The 19,086-nt window shown below is 33.7% G+C and overlaps 2 protein-coding genes and 1 long non-coding RNA gene across 3 annotated transcripts; 2 read left to right on the top strand and 1 right to left on the bottom strand.

Annotated features, from left to right (window-relative positions):
* Positions 1-205: 205 nt before the first annotated feature.
* LOC106371906 (sugar transporter ERD6-like 16) lies at positions 206-3,507 on the top strand. Its single transcript, XM_048769023.1, has 16 exons — positions 206-465; positions 583-645; positions 781-870; positions 968-1,027; positions 1,155-1,220; positions 1,374-1,515; positions 1,610-1,674; positions 1,758-1,931; positions 2,022-2,106; positions 2,201-2,247; positions 2,327-2,389; positions 2,489-2,548; positions 2,640-2,693; positions 2,796-2,855; positions 2,976-3,090; positions 3,181-3,507. Exons 1-16 carry the CDS (start codon positions 274-276, stop codon positions 3,300-3,302), a joined length of 1,458 nt encoding a protein of 485 aa, XP_048624980.1. The 5' UTR covers positions 206-273; the 3' UTR covers positions 3,303-3,507.
* Positions 3,508-11,220: 7,713 nt separating this feature from the next.
* On the bottom strand, positions 11,221-12,267 carry LOC125593065. The gene is made up of 2 exons (XR_007328989.1): positions 12,202-12,267; positions 11,221-11,622 (listed from the first exon to the last, which is right to left on the bottom strand). It is a non-coding gene; the product is annotated as an uncharacterized LOC125593065 (long non-coding RNA).
* On the top strand, positions 11,392-18,604 carry LOC106371905. The gene is made up of 13 exons (XM_048769022.1): positions 11,392-11,614; positions 12,194-12,262; positions 12,354-12,533; positions 12,619-12,729; positions 14,757-15,095; positions 15,186-15,362; positions 15,682-15,975; positions 16,057-16,179; positions 16,320-16,517; positions 17,069-17,322; positions 17,466-17,670; positions 17,753-18,058; positions 18,147-18,604. The coding sequence occupies exons 1-13, from the start codon at positions 11,498-11,500 to the stop codon at positions 18,435-18,437; spliced, it is 2,664 nt and encodes an 887-aa protein (XP_048624979.1). The 5' UTR covers positions 11,392-11,497; the 3' UTR covers positions 18,438-18,604.
* The last annotated feature ends 482 nt before the right edge of the window (positions 18,605-19,086 follow it).

Raw genomic sequence — 19,086 nt, 5'->3', positions numbered from 1 at the left:
AAAAGGAGTGGAGATGATTGGATATATAGGTCAGTGACAGCTTTATCCCACATGAGAACTATGTTTGTCAGTATTAACCTCAATCATCAAATCTAATATTTCTTTATTTTATTTTGCCGCCAAGGACAAATATCTTAAATATCTTCGTTCCAACGTCTAGACTTTACTTGCATCTATTTCCTATAAATACCCATCTCACGAACCATACTCTTCACACCCCTCTCTGTTTCTTTGAACACTCTCTCAAAGAATTATACAGAGATATTAGAGAGAATGGCAGTTCCAGAAATTAAAGATGTGGAGAGGGGTGAAATAGTAAGTAGAGTGGAGGGTCTAGGGAATCCATTGTTGAAGAAGGTGGCTGATCAAGATGATGTTGAAGAGAGTGAGATTAATGAATCTTACTTTATGGTTCTCTTCAGCACTTTTGTTGCTGTCTGTGGCTCTTTTGAGTTCGGCTCTTGTGTAAGTTTTAGCCAAAAAGAGATACTCTATACCAATAGGAGGTTTCCTTTATAAGGCAAAACCTCTGTCCAAATACAAAACTAATTTCTGTAAAAACGAAATTATTTATTGATGAAGGTTGGATACTCAGCTCCTACTCAATCATCTATAAGACAAGACCTCAATCTCTCCCTTGCTGAGGTTTGTGTCTATACTCTGAGCCAGAGCCTTTCCATCTTCTTTTTCTGTCAAATAGTATATTAGTTTAATTATGTTAATTAAGCTAAAGTGTTCTTTGTTAGAAAATGATTTTTTTTTGTGTATGGAAATATGCAGTTCTCTATGTTTGGATCAATATTAACAATCGGTGCAATGCTTGGTGCTGTTATGAGTGGGCATATTTCAGATTTGACTGGCCGTAAAGGGGTATATATATCTTTCTCAATCCCAAACTTAGGTTCCTAAAAATTAAAATTTCAATCCGAATATATATGTTTATACTGTATGGGGAAACTCATTTCAGGCGATGAGAACTTCAGCTTGCTTCTGCATCACTGGTTGGCTCGCTGTCTTCTTCTCCAAGGTACTTAAAAGTTTGCAAGGTCAAAGCTACGTTATGAGATTAGTCTGGAGTTCTGTCTAATAGATCCAGTGATTGAATTTGAATAAAACCAACATTAGATTCTAATATGATGTTCAACGTGGTGCAGAGTGCTTTGTTACTCGATGTAGGAAGGTTCTTTACAGGATATGGCATTGGAGTTTTTTCTTATGTGGTAATTAATCCTTCAAATCACTTCTTTTTTTATCTACTAGTCAAAGACTAATTGGTCTAATTTAAAAATTTACTATCTTTTTTGAAAAATTGTGTTTTGTTTTTGCTTAAATTTATGTTATATTTGTGAACCAATGTTTATGAAAACTCTCAGGTGCCTGTGTACATTGCTGAGATATCCCCCAAGAATCTACGAGGTGCACTCACAACATTGAACCAACTCATGATTGTGATCGGCTCATCTGTTTCTTTCTTGATCGGATCTCTCATTTCCTGGAAAATCCTTGCCCTTACCGGTAAATCCATCAGAGTTTCTTGATAAATCCTTAAAGAAAACTCCCTTAGAAAAGTGATTATTAATATACATATGTTTTTTTTGGTCTTAAAAAGGACTTGCTCCCTGCATTGTTTTGCTATTTGGCTTGTGCTTCATACCCGAGTCTCCCCGTTGGCTGGTAACTCTCTCTACCAAGATTCATGATCCTATCGATATAAGCTTCTTGATATGATCTAAAATCTCTCATGCTCATGCTTCCAGGCAAAAGCAGGACGTGAGAAAGAGTTTCGAGTAGCGCTACAAAAGCTGAGAGGAAGAGATACAGATATCACAAATGAAGCTGAAGACATTCAAGCATCCATTCAAGCTCTTGAGATTCTTCCAAAAGCAAGAATCCAAGATCTTGTCTCCAAGAAATACAGTCGGTCTGTCATCGTAAGTGTTTACCTCAGAACCAATAGCACAAACTTTTCAATCTTTCAGAATTTTAAATGTATTATTAACTTGTGATCAAATATTCTTCAGATTGGTGTTTCCCTTATGGTATTCCAACAGTTTGTGGGAATCAACGGGATTGGGTTCTACGCAAGCGAAACGTTTGTAAAAGCAGGTATATATACGATAAACCTAAATATCTTGCCTTGTGTCACAAGTCAGAACCAAACTCGTGTGTGATTCTAACGTGTCTTTTAAATAACTTGCAGGACTTTCGTCTGGTAAACTCGGAACAATTGCTATCGCTTGTGTTCAGGTCAATAATACTCTTTGCTATATTTTTCTCTATAATGATTCATATTTCAAATATTGATATGGGATGATTTTTTAAATAGGTGCCAATAACTGTTCTTGGAACAGTCTTGATAGATAAATGTGGAAGAAGGCCACTTATAATGGTAAAATATTTCAATCCACAGAAAGCGTTTTACGATTCGAATGTTCAACTTATATATATATATATATATATATATATATATATACAAATGTTGCTGCAGATTTCATCTGGTGGTATCTTCTTAGGGTGTATACTCACAGGAACATCTTTCTTCCTCAAGGTGCATATCATTAACCCTGTATTCACATTTGAAATCTATTTATTTTTTTAAACCATATCGTTAAATCGAATCTGTTATGTTATGGATTCAGGGACAAAGCTTGTTACTTGAATGGGTGCCTTTCTTAGCCGTGGGAGGTGTACTTGTAAGTGAAACTTAACCTAATACCAAAAACAGAACTCAAGACCAGAGTTCTTGAAATAAATATATGTGATATATAATTCATGTCTCATTTTCCACCAATCAGATCTATATAGCTGCTTTTTCCATCGGAATGGGTCCTGTTCCTTGGGTGATAATGTCTGAGGTATGTATCATTCCTTGTTTAAAAACAGAGTCATGACTTGTGAAGCAAGTAATAAACATAGTCATTGCTTTAAGAGTATAAACTAAAGTCTTCCTCTGTTTGGGGATGAAACAAACGCAGATATTCCCAATAAATGTGAAGGGAATCGCAGGAAGCTTAGTGGTACTGGTGAATTGGTCTGGTGCTTGGGCTGTTTCTTACACTTTCAACTTCGTCATGAGCTGGAGCTCTCCAGGTACACACTCTCAAAGGTGTTTGAACCGCAAGAAACCACGATTCTAAAACAAGCTAAACTGAGACGAAGCTATGTTTTTTGTTTGTGTAGGAACATTCTACATGTACTCTGCTTTTGCTGCCATGACGATTATCTTTGTGGCGAAGATGGTGCCTGAGACGAAAGGGAAGACACTCGAAGAGATCCAAGCTTCTATCCGAAGAGAGACATAAGCCGAAAGATGCAATCAGAAGACGAGCTTCTTCGGGTGGGTGATGAGCTCAAGGGTGGAGTAGAAAAGTAGCATGAGGGTTTTGTTTCAGTGTTATGAAAATAGGTTTATTCTGTCACGTTTAGGTTTCCATCAGTTAGGTTTTGATTGCTATGTATGGTGCGAAATTATATGAAAAAATTAATGGAATGGACTTGTTTCGAAAATCAATAGCATTTAAAACAAGTGATCCTTTAAAACAATACACTGAATCAGGGGTCAAGCTACGTTAAAGCTTTATGGGTGCAAGTGCACCCAGTCTTATTTAAAAGTTTTACTCAGTCTGTTCCTCGACTAAGATTTTCTAAAGCATTCACGCTTATTAAAAATTCAATAAATGTTTATAATTTACTTTTTTTTTTACTTTATTATACACTTTTCAATAATTTTTGAAATTTAACCAATTCAAATATTTTCATTTAATGTTTTTTAAAAGTATAAAAAAATACCTTAAACATATAGAAAATCTATTTTTGTGGAACAAATAAAAAATCTAAAACATTTTACTTTTGGAAACGGAGGGAGTATTTTTTATAGTGGACATATGAGTTAGCAACCAATTAATAATATACAAATCAATTAAAATTAGTGTCATAAAAATAGGGTTAGCCATTTTCTAAGAAGTAAAGTGATTCTTAGAATCTTAACATCCTACCCAAAAAAAGTGATACTTAGAAAAAGTGTTCTTTCATATATGTTATTTTGATACATTAGAGTTTATTTTGTAGTTTATATCTTACTTACGTATTTGCCACAACCCTCTTTATTCATGCCATCATGGTAAAATGTTCACATTAAGCCATTAATGTTTTATGTTAATTCGAGTATAATTTGATACGTTTAGATGTTCGTCACAAGTCCCATTAACTCAGGCCATCATGGTTAAATGGACGGACAAGAATAGTTCACCCACCACCACCACCTTGTCATTGTTCAAGATTTATTGTTTGTGTACATTTTCAGGATAGTTTAGAGCTCTTCATAATGATGTAGTCTCGTAGAGGTTGTAAATATATGTCTTAAAACAAACAATCTTCATCAATGGCGTCTCCAACATCAACGAGACTCTGGCTCCGTATAGTGATCTTGTTCACTTTAATGGTGCTTCTCTTCTATGTCTGCCGTCCTCTCTACTGGAAGCTCTCTGCCACCATCCACGATATCAACCACAACAAGAAATCCGTCAGAGAAACTACATTCTACAAGCTTCTTTTCGCTGGAGCTCGGTGAGGAATTTCTCAGCTGCTTTACTTCGAAATAAATTTGTAGTAACTGTGTCTGTTGTCTGTGTATGTTTGATCGGTAAGCACATTTTGAAGTTTGGTATATCTACGAGATTACAGATCTATATGATGTTCTTATTAGGGTCAAATTATTTTCTATGAAATGATAAAGAAAGATTGAGATTTTCTGTTTGTATAAGTTTTTGCTTGAAAACTGTAACAACTTATTGTATGAGTCTACTTGATAAGCAAACATATTTTGATGCTTACTGTGTGAGATATATGTGATTGTTTGACATTTGTAACTTTAGAATAACATTTGTTAGATCGATCAAAACAAAGTTGTGAGCCACTTAAGAAAATGCATATGCTTCTTGTAAGTTGTTTGTTTTGATGTGCTTAATTTGTTTTTGTTTGATCAAACGGGCTGTAACATCACAATTTTTTTTATCAATGTCGTGAAAAATCTAACGAGCTGTAACATCACAAAAACAAAAGCAACGAGTCCAGGAATCATATAACACTTTAGGAGTAAATCCAGAAAGATGTCTGTCATGAAACTCATAAAATTTATTTTGACTCCAAAAACCCAAACCCATACCATACCCATTTACCGGGGTAGTCCAATATATTAAACTCTGGTGGCTCGAAATCATAGGTAAACTTTTTAGAATTTTTTATTATTATTTCTTTTTTGTAAAAATTTTTTTAAAACGAAATCAATAGCGGGTTGGCACGTGTCGTGGGACCTGTGAATAGTGTAAAAATTGACTAACAATCAATCCTTAATTAAGGGTTTGCTAAAGATTTTTAACAAAATGTGAACTATTCCAAATATCTTAATATTATTTTGCTAAAAATTCTACTCTACAATCTTCCTTTGGAAATGCTCTTAGGCTATCAATATCTTAGTGAATCCTTATCCTTAAGATTACAGGAGGAAATACAAAACAAATAATATAAGCACAAAATGATAGATGTTTATTAATCATTTTCGTCCTGGTGGAGACAGATTGAATTTGTTTAGTGCTATTAGCTTAAGCACTTGACTAATCAAGTACTTAATTCTTTCCATTAATCAACTAAGGTCAAGAAGAATCTTTTATGATATATGCTATACACTTTCTATCAATATGGGCCAAAAACTCAAGTGGGTTTTGACCAAACTGAATCATCAAACTCCAATAAAACAAAGGACGTTACCTTTTGGTGCGCACGAATAATTTTATTTAGTTTTATCACTTTTTCTTCCATTTTTATTTTATAATTATAAAAACTCCATAATGAGTTTGTGTGCCAAAGATTTACGACACTTGCGTTTTTATTTAGTTTTCCTCATAAATATGATTCTAGAAGTCTACTTAAAAAGTTAAGATATTTCCCTAAACATTTTGTATTATTTTCGAAAAAACTATAATGAATTTGTTTCCCGAAATTTACACTCATATTTTTAAGTTTTTTTCATCATAAACCTGATTCTAGCAGTCTACCTAATAAAATTAAGAAATCTTCCTAAATTCTTTGTAATATTCATTCTGCATTTATATATAGCTATATACTGGTGAGTTAGTGGCCAAAATAGTTTATACTCGCATAGTAAATATGTGTTAGTTTTGCAGTTTGTTTACTACAAATATTTTTTATCCTAAACATTTTTATATATAGTACTAATTTCATAAAAATCATATAAGTTGCAGCCTACGATTAACAGTTAAACCAGAATTTTAAAATCTCTGGTTCGACAGCATGTACCTGACCTCTAGATTACATCATTTAACTATTCAAACCGATGAAAAAAAAACTAGTCAAGCCCAAATTTTTGAATATATAAGTACATCTGAGAATTGAGAGGATTCTTAAACCAAACATATTTCATATTACTATTAATTTATCAAACTAGGAAATTGAGCTAATTAATTTGACCATTTTTATGTCAGCACCACTTTCTAGTTTCTAGTGATGCGAAGCATGCATAGTTATGCCCAACTCGCAATTTATATATTACTACCTTTTAAATCAACTATCCATTATTGAATGACTGAAAGAGATAACGTGGGGGACCTTCCTTTCGACCTAGAAAGAGTAATTGTCTAATTGATACAGTTCTCTTTATCTTTAAATAAGTTTTTTTTTGTCAAGGAAATAAGTTTTGTATATCTTTTCTCAGCGGATTAATTAATTTTGTTCTGAAATGGGATGTTTATAGTCTCAAATATTGTTGTACCAATAGCACAAATATATCGTTTCATTGACAGATAAATAGTGAAAATCCTATAATTTATTTATTTTGCAACAAGATCAATTAATCCGCTGAGAAAAGATATATTCTCTCTGTTCCTTAAAATTACATATTCTAGAAAAAAAATTTGTTTCAAAAAGATCCAGCTTTTATATTTTCAATGCATGTTTTATTAAATACTTGCAAACTTCAAAAAACTTAATTGTATTACTTAAATTTTTTATTGGCTTAAAATTATGTAAAAAGATAAACAGAAAAAACTATGCAAATTAAATGTGTTTTATTAAGATGTGTGAAAAATCTAGAATATACTCCCTCTGTTTCCGAAAGTTAGATTTTCTAAAGTTTTCACGCTTATTAAGAATTCAATAAATATTTATAATTTAATTTTTCTTTTATTTTATTATACAGTTTCCAATAACTTTTCACCAATGAAATTTAATCAACTCAAATATTTTCATTTAACGTTTCTTAAAAGTATAAAAAAATACTTTAAACATACAGAAAATCTATCTTTGTGGAACACGTAAAAAATTTAAAACATTTTATTTTCAGGAACAGAATGAATATAACTTTAAGGAACGGAAGGAGTACCTAGCTTATTTAAAGATAAAGAGAACTGTATCAATTACTATAAAATTAAATCTTCCAATTTTGGCTTATCTATTTTTCTTTTAATTTATTTGCGACGAGTTTTCTTCCTTTTTTCTGTCACTTTCTAATTACTTCTCTTTTAAAATAAAGGTCGAATCTTCCTTCGTTCTACTATGGTTGGTTTATACGCCAGGAATATGTAGATTATCATTCACGAAACCATTTAGTTTTTTTTTATTGGCCATGATAGGTTGGTTGTCCAGGCGTTCACAGTGTTTATACCAAATTGCTAAAAACCTGTTATAATCTCGGGGTGTAATACTGAAAATTTGTACAGTTACACTATATTTAGACATAAAAACGTAAAGAAGAACTAAATTTGTCTACCAATAACTATATATGCAAACCCGGACTCGATAGTCCAGTGGTATCTGTCCCTTCGAGAGGTCAGCTGTTCGATTCGCAGGGCGGGGAGGCGTGCCCAGGACCCTAACCGATACATGCAAAAGTTGGCTTCGGGCCTAGGTGGTGGGTTGGCCGAAGGTTGGCCAACACCTGGTTAAACAAAAAAAAAAAATAAATAACTATATATGCAAACATGGATAACAATTTTATTGACGATAAAGATAATTCAATAATCAAAGCTCGAATGTAGACCATGGAAATGGTCCATGTTCAATAAGCTAGTGCTTGGCACGCATGGGTTTTCAATAGTCATTGTTATCAAATTCATTAATGTGAATGGTCCCTTCGCAGTTCAAAAACCTTGACTAAATTACATAGTATGATCCATATAAAACGGGGTTCGCTAGTTAACTTTATACTATTACATAGAATAAGAAGGTCAAGTGAGAACAAAATAAATAAAAAGATTTTCTCAAAAAGATAAAAATAAATAAATAAATAAAAAGATGGAAAATACAATATAAGTTCAATACCTAAATTACACACTGCTTTGGACAGCCGGCCATCGAGGGGCTCTCGAGATAAATAACAACCAATAAGAACTGATCACGTCACGTGATCTATACGTTTGTGTTTTCCACGTGAAATATATTGAAGTCAACACTTTTATCGGGTCATATCTGTTTTCTTTCTACAAACTACAGTGTTTAGAGCAACTATAGTCAAAACAAAACCATGTCGGAGTAATCTCTCAAGTCTTAACCTACTAAAACACACACAAACACACAATAAGTTTCACTGTAATTAAAAATTTCTCTAGATAATCTTTTAATAACAAGTTGTAACTTTTTTTATTTTAGTTTGCTGGCCTGTCAACATCTTTAGTGACGGATCGGATCGGCACCGTTTCGTTTGACTTAAGAGAGAATATCTAGAAAAGGAATGCGATCACCCCAGTTGCTTAATCAAAAAAATTTTAAGTGATTCCCGATCTCTCTGTAACAAAATCAATTTACATCTCTAAAAAGTAAAGTTTTTTTTTTGTTTGGGGAGGGGGGGAGAAATTGTGCACCACAAATCGAAATACATTATCAACCTTTTTCGTTCACTATTATTCAATGTTTGGAAAACCGGACCGGACATTGATTCGGCATTGTAACTGGGTCAATGGCCGGACCAGTCTAACCGGTTCAACCGGATTTTAAATTATAATCAAATTTAAATAATTAAATATATATATATATACAATTATTTTTATATAAATTTATATCATTTCTAGAATCTAACTAAAATTGATACATAAATATATAAAACTTAAAATATATAAAAATATAATGAAAACTAATTTATTTGGAAATATACTTTTAAAAATATGATTTTAAATGAAATATTTATAAATTTGCAATTTTTTAATTTTTTTAAAAAATTTAATTGAGAAAACCGGATTTTAATATTGAACCGGATCATCGGTTTTACCGAATTTGGCCAGTTTTTTACCGGGTTTGCCGGTTTAATTCAAATCCGATTTTTAGTACAACTCGGAATCGGTTAGAATAATGAGTCACGGTCCGACCAGTTCGACCGGCCGGTCCGATCCAGTTTTCAAAACACTGCTATTATTGAACTTCAAAACAAAAACAAAGCTGTCATCTGTCCTACGATATTAAGTATCTTTACCCTCTATCTGTCGGCTGCAATAGGCATGTCTGAGATTCATATTTGATGCCAAAAACGTATATAAAATTTAATTTTGGGAAAATGTTGAACTTTATGATGAACTCATGCTATGAAATAATTTCCTCAAGAAGAAATTAAATTTAAATTCCTGCCACAGTAGTACTATATATACATTTTTTTTTGATATCCGAGTGTCCTGGTCCCACCTTGGTGGTCCAGACTAGAGACCGAACCTTTTAACGGCGCGGACGCACATCCGAAGGTGGATCATGGCCAGACAACGGTCTTCGGTCTCGGACGCCAGAGCAAGTCCGCATGTAAATTCTCCGGTGGCCAGTACTATATATACATCGAACATGTTTGTAGATGTTTATTTTAAAGAGTTTTGTCTCAATATGTAAATCAACCACGGACAGCTAAGAAATAAGTATATAATACAAACATGTTTCCCACGTATCTATAACACAATTTTTTATAATCTATAAATATATACACACATGCTTACATCATATATACATATTTATTTATACATCGAAAATGTCTACGGATGTTCTTTTTTTTTTGTCTCGCTTAATTCGTTAACTAATCACGGCCAGCTAAGAATTATATAATGCAAACATGTTTCCCTCGTATCTATAAAAGGAATTTATAATCTATCAATATATACACACATATTTAGTTTTAAAAAAAGACACGGGCACGTATCTTGTTGTCACCAGTATAAACCTTTTTTTAAACCGGTTATGTCAATTAAAATAATTTTCAATATCTTAAGTAGAGCTGGCAAAAAATCGGAACTGAAAAACCAAATCAAAATATCCAAAATTAGAACTGGACTGAATCCTTGAATGACCTAATGGTTCTTATATTTTTATATCCGAAATAAATGAACCCAATGGTAACTGAACCAAAAATTGAATAGATGCCTAAATATATAAAAATATTAATTATGTATATATATAACATAGCTAAATATATATTTTTAATTTAAAAATCTATTAAAGTGTCCAAAAGCTATGAAAAAAATATTATGAAGTATCCAAACTATTCGAAAATATCCCAAAAATTGTCCTAAATATCCAAAATAATTTGAAATTTTCAAGATTTTTATTTGAATCATCGTAATAACATGAATTATCCAAAAATCTGAAATAACCAAAACGAACGAGAATCAAATTTATTCTCAGAGATTTTTCGGTGTACTATCCGAACCGAACGAACCCAAACTGAATCCAACAGAAAAAAACTAGATAGCAAATGGATTCTCTAGATTTTTACCCGATACCAAAAGTTTTTGAACCGATATCTGAAACGCCGAGGACTAATCTTAAGGGAACGTTCAAGATGCATTGCGAAGGAAGTTGACTAATAGTTTTCCGTATTTTTAAAGTCACATTCCATATTTAGATGCTAATAGCCTTTTCAATATCGATTCTCGTCCCTCCTTTTTTTTTCTTCTTGTGGCCTCTTCTCCCTCTCTCTCTCTGCACGTCTGTACAATTTTTTCCTTTTATTTTATTTTTTCCTTTTTTTTGCCAGACTTATCACACAGTGTTAATATAGGCCAAGGATTTTTTTAAGCTGTTACTCTGCTCATAAGAAACAAAGTTCTGAAGTAGAAGAAGACGTTAAGAAAAACAAAACTGTGAAGACACCTTAGAAATCTTATCTTTTGCATTTTTGAGTTTTATTTTCCTATCCATTTTGTTTAAACAGAACAAAGGCTTGATGTAACAGTCTCCTTTAAGCTGATTCCTCATAGCATCCACATACATAGGAACCAACTTTCTCATTCTTATTACCTTTTCTTTCATATCGCTTTTATATATTATAGGTTACTTGATCTGATATCTTTTGGGTCTCGCCCATTTGGAGAAACAGGTCTTGTTTTAGATCAAACAAGAAAGATATTCCTCAACTCTCAGTCATCTTTTAGCAAAAAAAAAAAAAAACTCTCATTCATCTTCATCCTCTGTTTCACTGTAGTCATCTTTGTGCTTCTTCTTCTCCTTCTAAAAGATGTCGATGAGTCCATCTTGCAAGAGTTTATGGTTCTTCCTCATCATCGTCGGATTCTTAGGACAAAATCTCCACTGTGTTCTGTCTAGCCCACACCGTATTCTAGTGGACACAGATGTCGACACCTGTGTTTTAAATGGCGCATGGCGATCCAAGGCGATAAGGTGTGTGCCTTGCGCCTTGCGCCATGGCGCAAGAAAGCGCTCGCCTTGAAGACCCACTTGAAGACTACGTTAGTTATGTATCCGTGCGTAATATACAAATTTCATTCACGTGATTTTGCCTTTATTAAATAGTTTTTATCAGAAGAAAGCCCCATGAGATTAGAGAAGAGAGTACGTACTAACCTTATGCAAAACACAGTCCGTGAGATCCATGTTTTGTTAAGTTTTTAACTTTGCTTTTCTACAAGAGCAAGCTAGGGTTTTGATAAGTTTTTAGACGTTTGGTTTTAAGTTTGGTTTAAGGTTGGTCCATTTATTAAGTTAGGGTTTCTACGTGGTTTAGTATCGGTTAACGTCATCGTCTCCATGGCTCGCCTTTGCGTTGCCTTTTAAGGCACCGCCTTATGACCAATGCGCACTTGGCGAGCGCCTTACGGAACCCACCCTCGCCTAGGAGGTACATGGCGATGGAGCCGTCGCCTGAGTGCGCCTCGCGCCATGGCGCAAAAGGCGAGCGCCATTTTAAACACAGGTCGACACAGACGATCTCTTTGGCCTACTCTACCTCTTGAAACTAAACAAATCAGAATTCGATCTCGTCGTAAGCCTTTCTTTCTTTATTAGTCATCTCTATGTTCTCTCTCTCACCTTTCTTTTCTTTTTATTAATAATTGCTCTGTTTTTCGTAACAGGGGATTACAATAAGTGCAAATGCGTGGACCAACGCAGGTCACGGAGTGAATCAAGTGTACGATTTATTGCACATGATGGGTCGTGACGATGTCGCCGTAGGTGTCGGCGGTGAAGGTGGGATTCTCGACGACGGTACTATACTCTCCGACGTCGGTGGCTATTTTCCGATCATCGAACAGGTTCTCTTCTTCCTTTATTTCTTATTGATATGTTTGTTGAATCTTTGTATTAATTTTGTGTTAAAATGAAAAACGTGTGTGTTAGGGGATGAAAACAACGGGAGAATGTAGATACAGACAAGCAATTCCTAAAGGCTCCGGAGGCCTACTCGACATTGACTCCAATTATGGTTTTCGTAAACAGTTTCTTCCTCAGGTAATTAACATGGAAAGTTTTGTAGAAATAGACACTTTCTTCACGGTTCAAAAAACAAACCCTATATTATAAAATATATAACTCTCTTTTTGGGACAAAGGTCCAAAAATATTCGACCTTATTAAAACTTTCCTATTTCATATTCTAAGAGATAATTCTTTTATGAAAAATAAATAAATATCTTTGGTGCTTTAATTTTAGAGTTAAAGTATATGACAATCTCTAAATAACTTAAATCTCTCTTTCTGGGCAGAATATAATAATCTTTTTTTTTTTTTGTCAGTAACTACAAAAAATAACTGTGAAATAATAATATTTTGACTGCATCATCTACAAGACCATCACTTATATATATATTTCTATATATAAATGACAATTCTCTCAAATAACATATTTTAAGTTTTTTGTCACAAAAATAGTCTCAAAAAAAAAATAGTAGTTTAAAAAAAAACTAAAATAACTCATTTTTTTATTTTGAAATTTTTAATATTCCTTTTTTGTTTTTTTTTTTTAATTTAAAACCCTATCTCCAAAACTCCACCCCTTAACTCTAAACTCTAAGTCTATATTAGTTAATTCAAGGATAAAAATGTATTTTTACCCTTTAATAAAATTTATTTTGGTCATTTTTTTCATTGAATGATATTTTGTGACAAAAAATTAAAAATAGTTATTCTAGAGAATTTTTCTTTTTTAAAATAGAAAATTTTATTATAAATACTTATATTAGAGCAAATTAATTCCTATAACAGATTTTTATTTTATTTTAGAAAAAATTATAGAAATATATATAAATGTGAGTTTTTAACTTTTTATCACAAAAAAGGGTGAGGTGGGGATGATCTAAATATATATCATTAATACAATATACCAAATAATAGTGCTGGTTTGGTTTATCTAGAAAACTATAATAGCGTGAGTTATATATATCCTATCGCATCGCACCAACTAAGCTACTTTAGTCGACTCGCAACCACCATTTAGAATCTTATAAATTGTCAAACTTTGTGGAGGGTGTTGTTGCTGTGACACTTGTGTTGTTGGTATCTCTCGTCCGCCACACGTCGGTAGAACCATGGTAATATGGTGGTTCGTATAGAAGTAATCTGACTTTTACATCTGTCGGCTACTAGTAGATTCAAGTCTAGTTGTGAATATATCATAGTATATAATTGTAGGTTTTGGGGTCGGCAGATCCGATCTCCATAGCATTAGATAGAAGAAGCCATGGTTTCAGACTTTAATATTTTAATGTGAATGGCACATTTTTCATTTATCTAATCCGATACTGTTTGACCGAAAAAATTGTTATCTTTTTTCATAAGAAAAATAGTAACCTATAACATAAGAGTGTAGTTAGCTATCTTTGTATATTCTTATTATTATATGATTTATATCAAAAAAAAAAAAATCCATTGGAAACCTTAATACACAGTCTTATCAAAATACAACAAAACAAAATAAAAATATAACACATAACTTTAACGGCAAATTTCCAAAATAACACATTTCTAAGTTTATATCACAAAAATAACACTCAAAAACTAAAATGACCAAAATAGCACATTTCTAAGTTTATCCTTTGAAAATTTTAATTTTTTTATTTTTCAAAATTTGAAATCTTATCCCCAAAATCTCATTTCTCAACTCTAAACCCTAAACCCTAAACCATAAACCCTAAACCCTAAACCATAAACCCTAAACCCTAAACCCTAAATCCTAAACCCTAAACCCTAAACCCTAAACCCTAAAATCTAAACCCTAAACCCTAAACACTAAATCCTAAACCCCACCCTTTAACTTTAAACCCCAAGTTTGTGACTTTTGCTATTTTTGTGATTTTTGACATTGAATGCTAGTTTGGGAACATAAACTTGATTTAGTGCTATTTTTGTCTTTTTCTCTTTATTTAAGGCTTTTACAACAACAAAATAAACACATAATTTTAAGAAACAGAGGACGGATAATTTGTTTTCTTTTAAATGTTCTTGTGGGTTCACTTGGTTATGTCTTTGTTGGGAAAACAGGGGAACAGAAGATACACTCCTATACGGCAACCAACGGCACAGAAAGTAATCACGGAAAAAGTTTCCGAAGGTCCAATCACAGTGATCCTCATCGGTTCTCACACGAATTTCGCTCTCTTCTTGATGTCAAACCCTCACCTTAAACACAACATCCAACACATATACGTCATGGGCGGTGGTGTACGGTCTCGAAATCCTACCGGTTGCTGTCCGGCGAATTCCACGGCGGAGCAATGTCAACCTCGACAATGTGGCAACCGTGGGAACTTGTTCACAGACTATACAAGTAATCCTTACGCAGAGTTCAACATGTTCCTTGATCCTTTCGCTGCTTATCAGGTTCATTCTTGTCCTTCTTCAATATATATGAAGCGCAAAGCAATAACCGTTAGTTGTTTAGGAAAATAATCAAGAAAACAAATATTACAGGTGTTTCACTCAGGTGTTCCAGTGACTCTTGTTCCTCTAGATGCAACTAACACAATACCTATCAACAAGCAATTTTTTGAGACATTTGAAAACAACCAGAGGACATATGAAGCTCAATATGTTTTCTTATCTTTGAAAATTGCTAGAGACACTTGGTTCGACGCTGAGTTTTACCAGGTATGTATGGAGTCCATTTCTCAAACTAAAATGCTGTAGAGAAGGGTTTTCTGTAACATTAAATATTGTTATTTAAACTATATTTAGGGTTTTTTTCACTACTGGTTTCAGTATATATATGGTGCACTTGTTAATAATATAACTAAAAAAAATTTATTCAGTAATCTACCAATATAAGTTTCAAAGGTTTGCAATTCTCCAACATAAATTTGTTCATCTCAAATGTTTTCTAAATTTTATTATTTCATTATTCCATCATCTCAATATATAATCATTGACATCTAACATATGAGACTATCACCATTGTGAAATTCTCCAGAGCTATTTCATGTGGGATTCTTTCACGGCTGGTGTTGCAGTCTCAATCATGAGAAACTCCGTTAAAAATAACAACACCAATGGTGAGAATGATTTTGCGGAGATGGAGTACATGAACATAACCGTTGTTACTTCAAACAAACCTTATGGAAAATCCGATGGCTCAAATCCTTTCTTTGATAAAAGAAAAACTCCAAAGTTTAACCTAACCCTTGGAGGAGTTCACAGTGGTCATGTTCAGAATGGTTTGCGTGATCCAATCTGCATACCTAAAAGTGGGAAAGGAATGTGTAAGGTTTGTGTGTTCCTTCAGTCACCCTTCTTGAGTTTCTGATTTAGTTACATTTTAATCCTTTTTAATGGCTAACACTATTAGGATGGTTATACACAAGAGACTTCTGGACCTGATTCAGTTCGTGTTCTTGTCGCGAAACGAGCTAAACCGAACGTAAACATCGAAAGCAAACTTGACAGAGAGTTCTATGTTGATTTCTTGGAAGTAAGTTGTTATATCCTCAGAAAAATTATCCTGATAAAGGTTACAGATAGGCGTTTTATTACTTGATTGATATAACATAGTTGTTTACATTCCTTTCTTTTTTTTTGAACACTAACAGAGTTGTTTACATAATAAAACAGGTTTTGAATAAACCTGGAGAAACAGGGAGGTTTAACTTTTCATCTCAGTTTCCATACTACAAAGAAGAATTGTTTAGACCAGATCTTAGCAAAACGCATCTTGGAAAGCCTGTCGTTTTCGATATGGACATGAGCGCCGGAGATTTCCTCTCTCTCTTCTATCTCCTTAAAGTTCAAGTGGAGAAAATCGATTTGAAGGTATCTATAATCCAAGATATAACTGCTTCTTGTTAGTTGTTACACAATTAAATAGATAATTTGGGGGTGTTAGTGGGAATTAGATTTATGATGATTGTTAGAATTTATATAATCTAGTGTTATTGGTTTACACATTCTCACATTCCATTAAAATCTAGAGTTAGGGTTTCATGATTTAGTAATTCTATACACAATCTTTTGTTATTCAAAAAGTCTAAATTTTAATGATTCTTTAAATCTATTAAAGTTGGTGTTATTGGGAATTGTATTCTTCACCATTTAACTCATAACACAAGATTTTGAGAATACTATTTATATACCTTAGATTCTTAGAATCATTATATCAATGTGTTTTCATCGAATTTCACAATATACAAAACTCTCTGCAACTCTTTCCAAATTTAACAAATCTCTCGACTTTTAAAATCAACAAACTCTAAATAAATCTTACTCCCACTAACACCCCCAAAATTTACATAAGAAACCATGTTACTTATGTTCAGTTTTAAGTATCTTAATAGTTAACACCTACTATTTTCTTGACTGGTCAGGCCATTATTGTGAGCCCAACCGGTTGGGCTAATGCAGCAACAATCGATGTGGTCTATGATCTGCTTCACATGATGGGTCGTGACGACATTCCGGTCGGTTTGGGAGACTTGTTCGCATTAAACCAATCTGACCCGATCTTCCCACCGGTTGGAGATTGCAAATACATCAAGGCTGTTCCTCAAGGCTGTGGCGGGTTTCTTGGTTCGGACACTCTTTATGGTTTTGCTCGTGACCTCCCAAGAAGCCCTCGTAGGTAATAAAAAAACCAATACCTAACAATGTATTAATATTATATATATATATATATATATTTTTTTTTGTATTAATATGTTTATATAACTCTGTGATAAGATCATGTTGTGGAAGATAATATATCTAACCTATTCATGCATGCAGATACACTGCGGAGAACTCCATGGTCGATGGAGCTCCTAGGGACACTGATCGGCCTGAACTTCGACAACCTCTTGCACTTGAAGTTTGGCAATACGTGACCAAAACTATAAGTGGAGCGTCTAAGATCACTGTACTAACCAATGGACCATTGACTAGCTTGGCTAAGATAATCTCATCTGATAAAAACTCATCCTCACTAATCAAGGCAAGAACATTCTGTTAGCTTCTCTAATTAGTTTCATCAAGTTCCGGGCTTAACTGAACTTGGCTTCTTATGAAAATTGTAGGAAGTTTATATCATGGGAGGACACGTTAACCGTGAGAAACCAGACAAAGGGAACATATTCACGGTTCCTAAGAACGCATACGCTGAGTTCAATATGTTTCTTGATCCTTTAGCAGCTAAGACGGTTCTTGAATCCGGGCTAAACATCACACTCATCCCTCTAGCAACCCAACGGAAGCTGAGCTCTTTCCAAACAATGCTGGATAGACTCTACTCCTCGGCGAAAACACCGGAAAGTCTGTTTGTGAAACGTCTGCTTGCTAGATTACAAGCGCTTCATCACAAACACAGAAGATACTCGCATGTGGTAAAGCCTCCTCTCTTGTCATTCTGTTTCATCTTTACGACACAAATGGTTTTGGCTAGCTGAGCTCATCAAAATGTGTGTATTGCAGGACATGTTCTTAGGGGAAGTTCTTGGAGCGGTTTACTTGGGAGAGGATCACGCTTCACTGAAGCCGAGACTGCGAGCTGAGCACATAAGAGTGATCGCTGAAGGCGATGAGTCGAAAGATGGTCAGGTATTGATCGATAATCTGCGTGGAAGACAAGTAAAGATACTGGAAAGAGTAGATGTGAGAGGCTGCTACGAGAGTTTTGCTTCTAGACTCGCTGATAAGAACCAGTCTGCGGTTATAGGAAGCTTTGAAGAACAAAGGAAGAAATGGAACACACCACCAAGTTGAGAAGAACAACACAAAAGATACTGATGTTGGGAGTTTTCAAGGCTCCTAAGACAAATGTTGTAGTATAAATGATTGTCGAATCAATTCCAAGGGATTTCAAACACTGAGAATGCAAGTACTTACTTAATCTAAGTGCAACCAATGATTTAAAGGATTTTCTAAACTAATGATTAATACTAATGCAGTTTCAGAATAATAAAAACGGTAAATGAGTTGACTTTTTTAACTAAGGAAAATGAGAACTCATGAGCATAGAAATTAGACCTTGGGTGATCATGTTTCGAACTAAGGATGGCAGACGAACAATCAAACTATCAACCTTAAGCTTAGACACGATCCTAAACAAACTCTATGTCTAGATGGATGTTCATTTACTAACACATTTCAAACAACAAATGTCTTTGGTTGAATAATACGGAAGCAATCATTACTAACAGGTCTAAGGCTATCTTAGCACTTCTAACAACAAATGTCTTTGGAAAAATATGCTAAAATCTTAGAAGAGTTGTTTTAGGCATTTCATCGAACACCTTTTGGGTGGGAAATGCCTAAAGATCAACTTCTGAGAAGCTAACTCAGAAGATGCATTATGATTACTCTACTAGCAAGGTTTTGGAATGATCTACTCTAAAACATCCTAGCTCTAACC

This window comes from Brassica napus, chromosome C9 (genome assembly GCF_020379485.1).
Source record: "Brassica napus cultivar Da-Ae chromosome C9, Da-Ae, whole genome shotgun sequence".
NCBI lineage: Eukaryota > Viridiplantae > Streptophyta > Magnoliopsida > Brassicales > Brassicaceae > Brassica > Brassica napus.
This window is presented reverse-complemented; position numbering and strand designations above follow the sequence as displayed.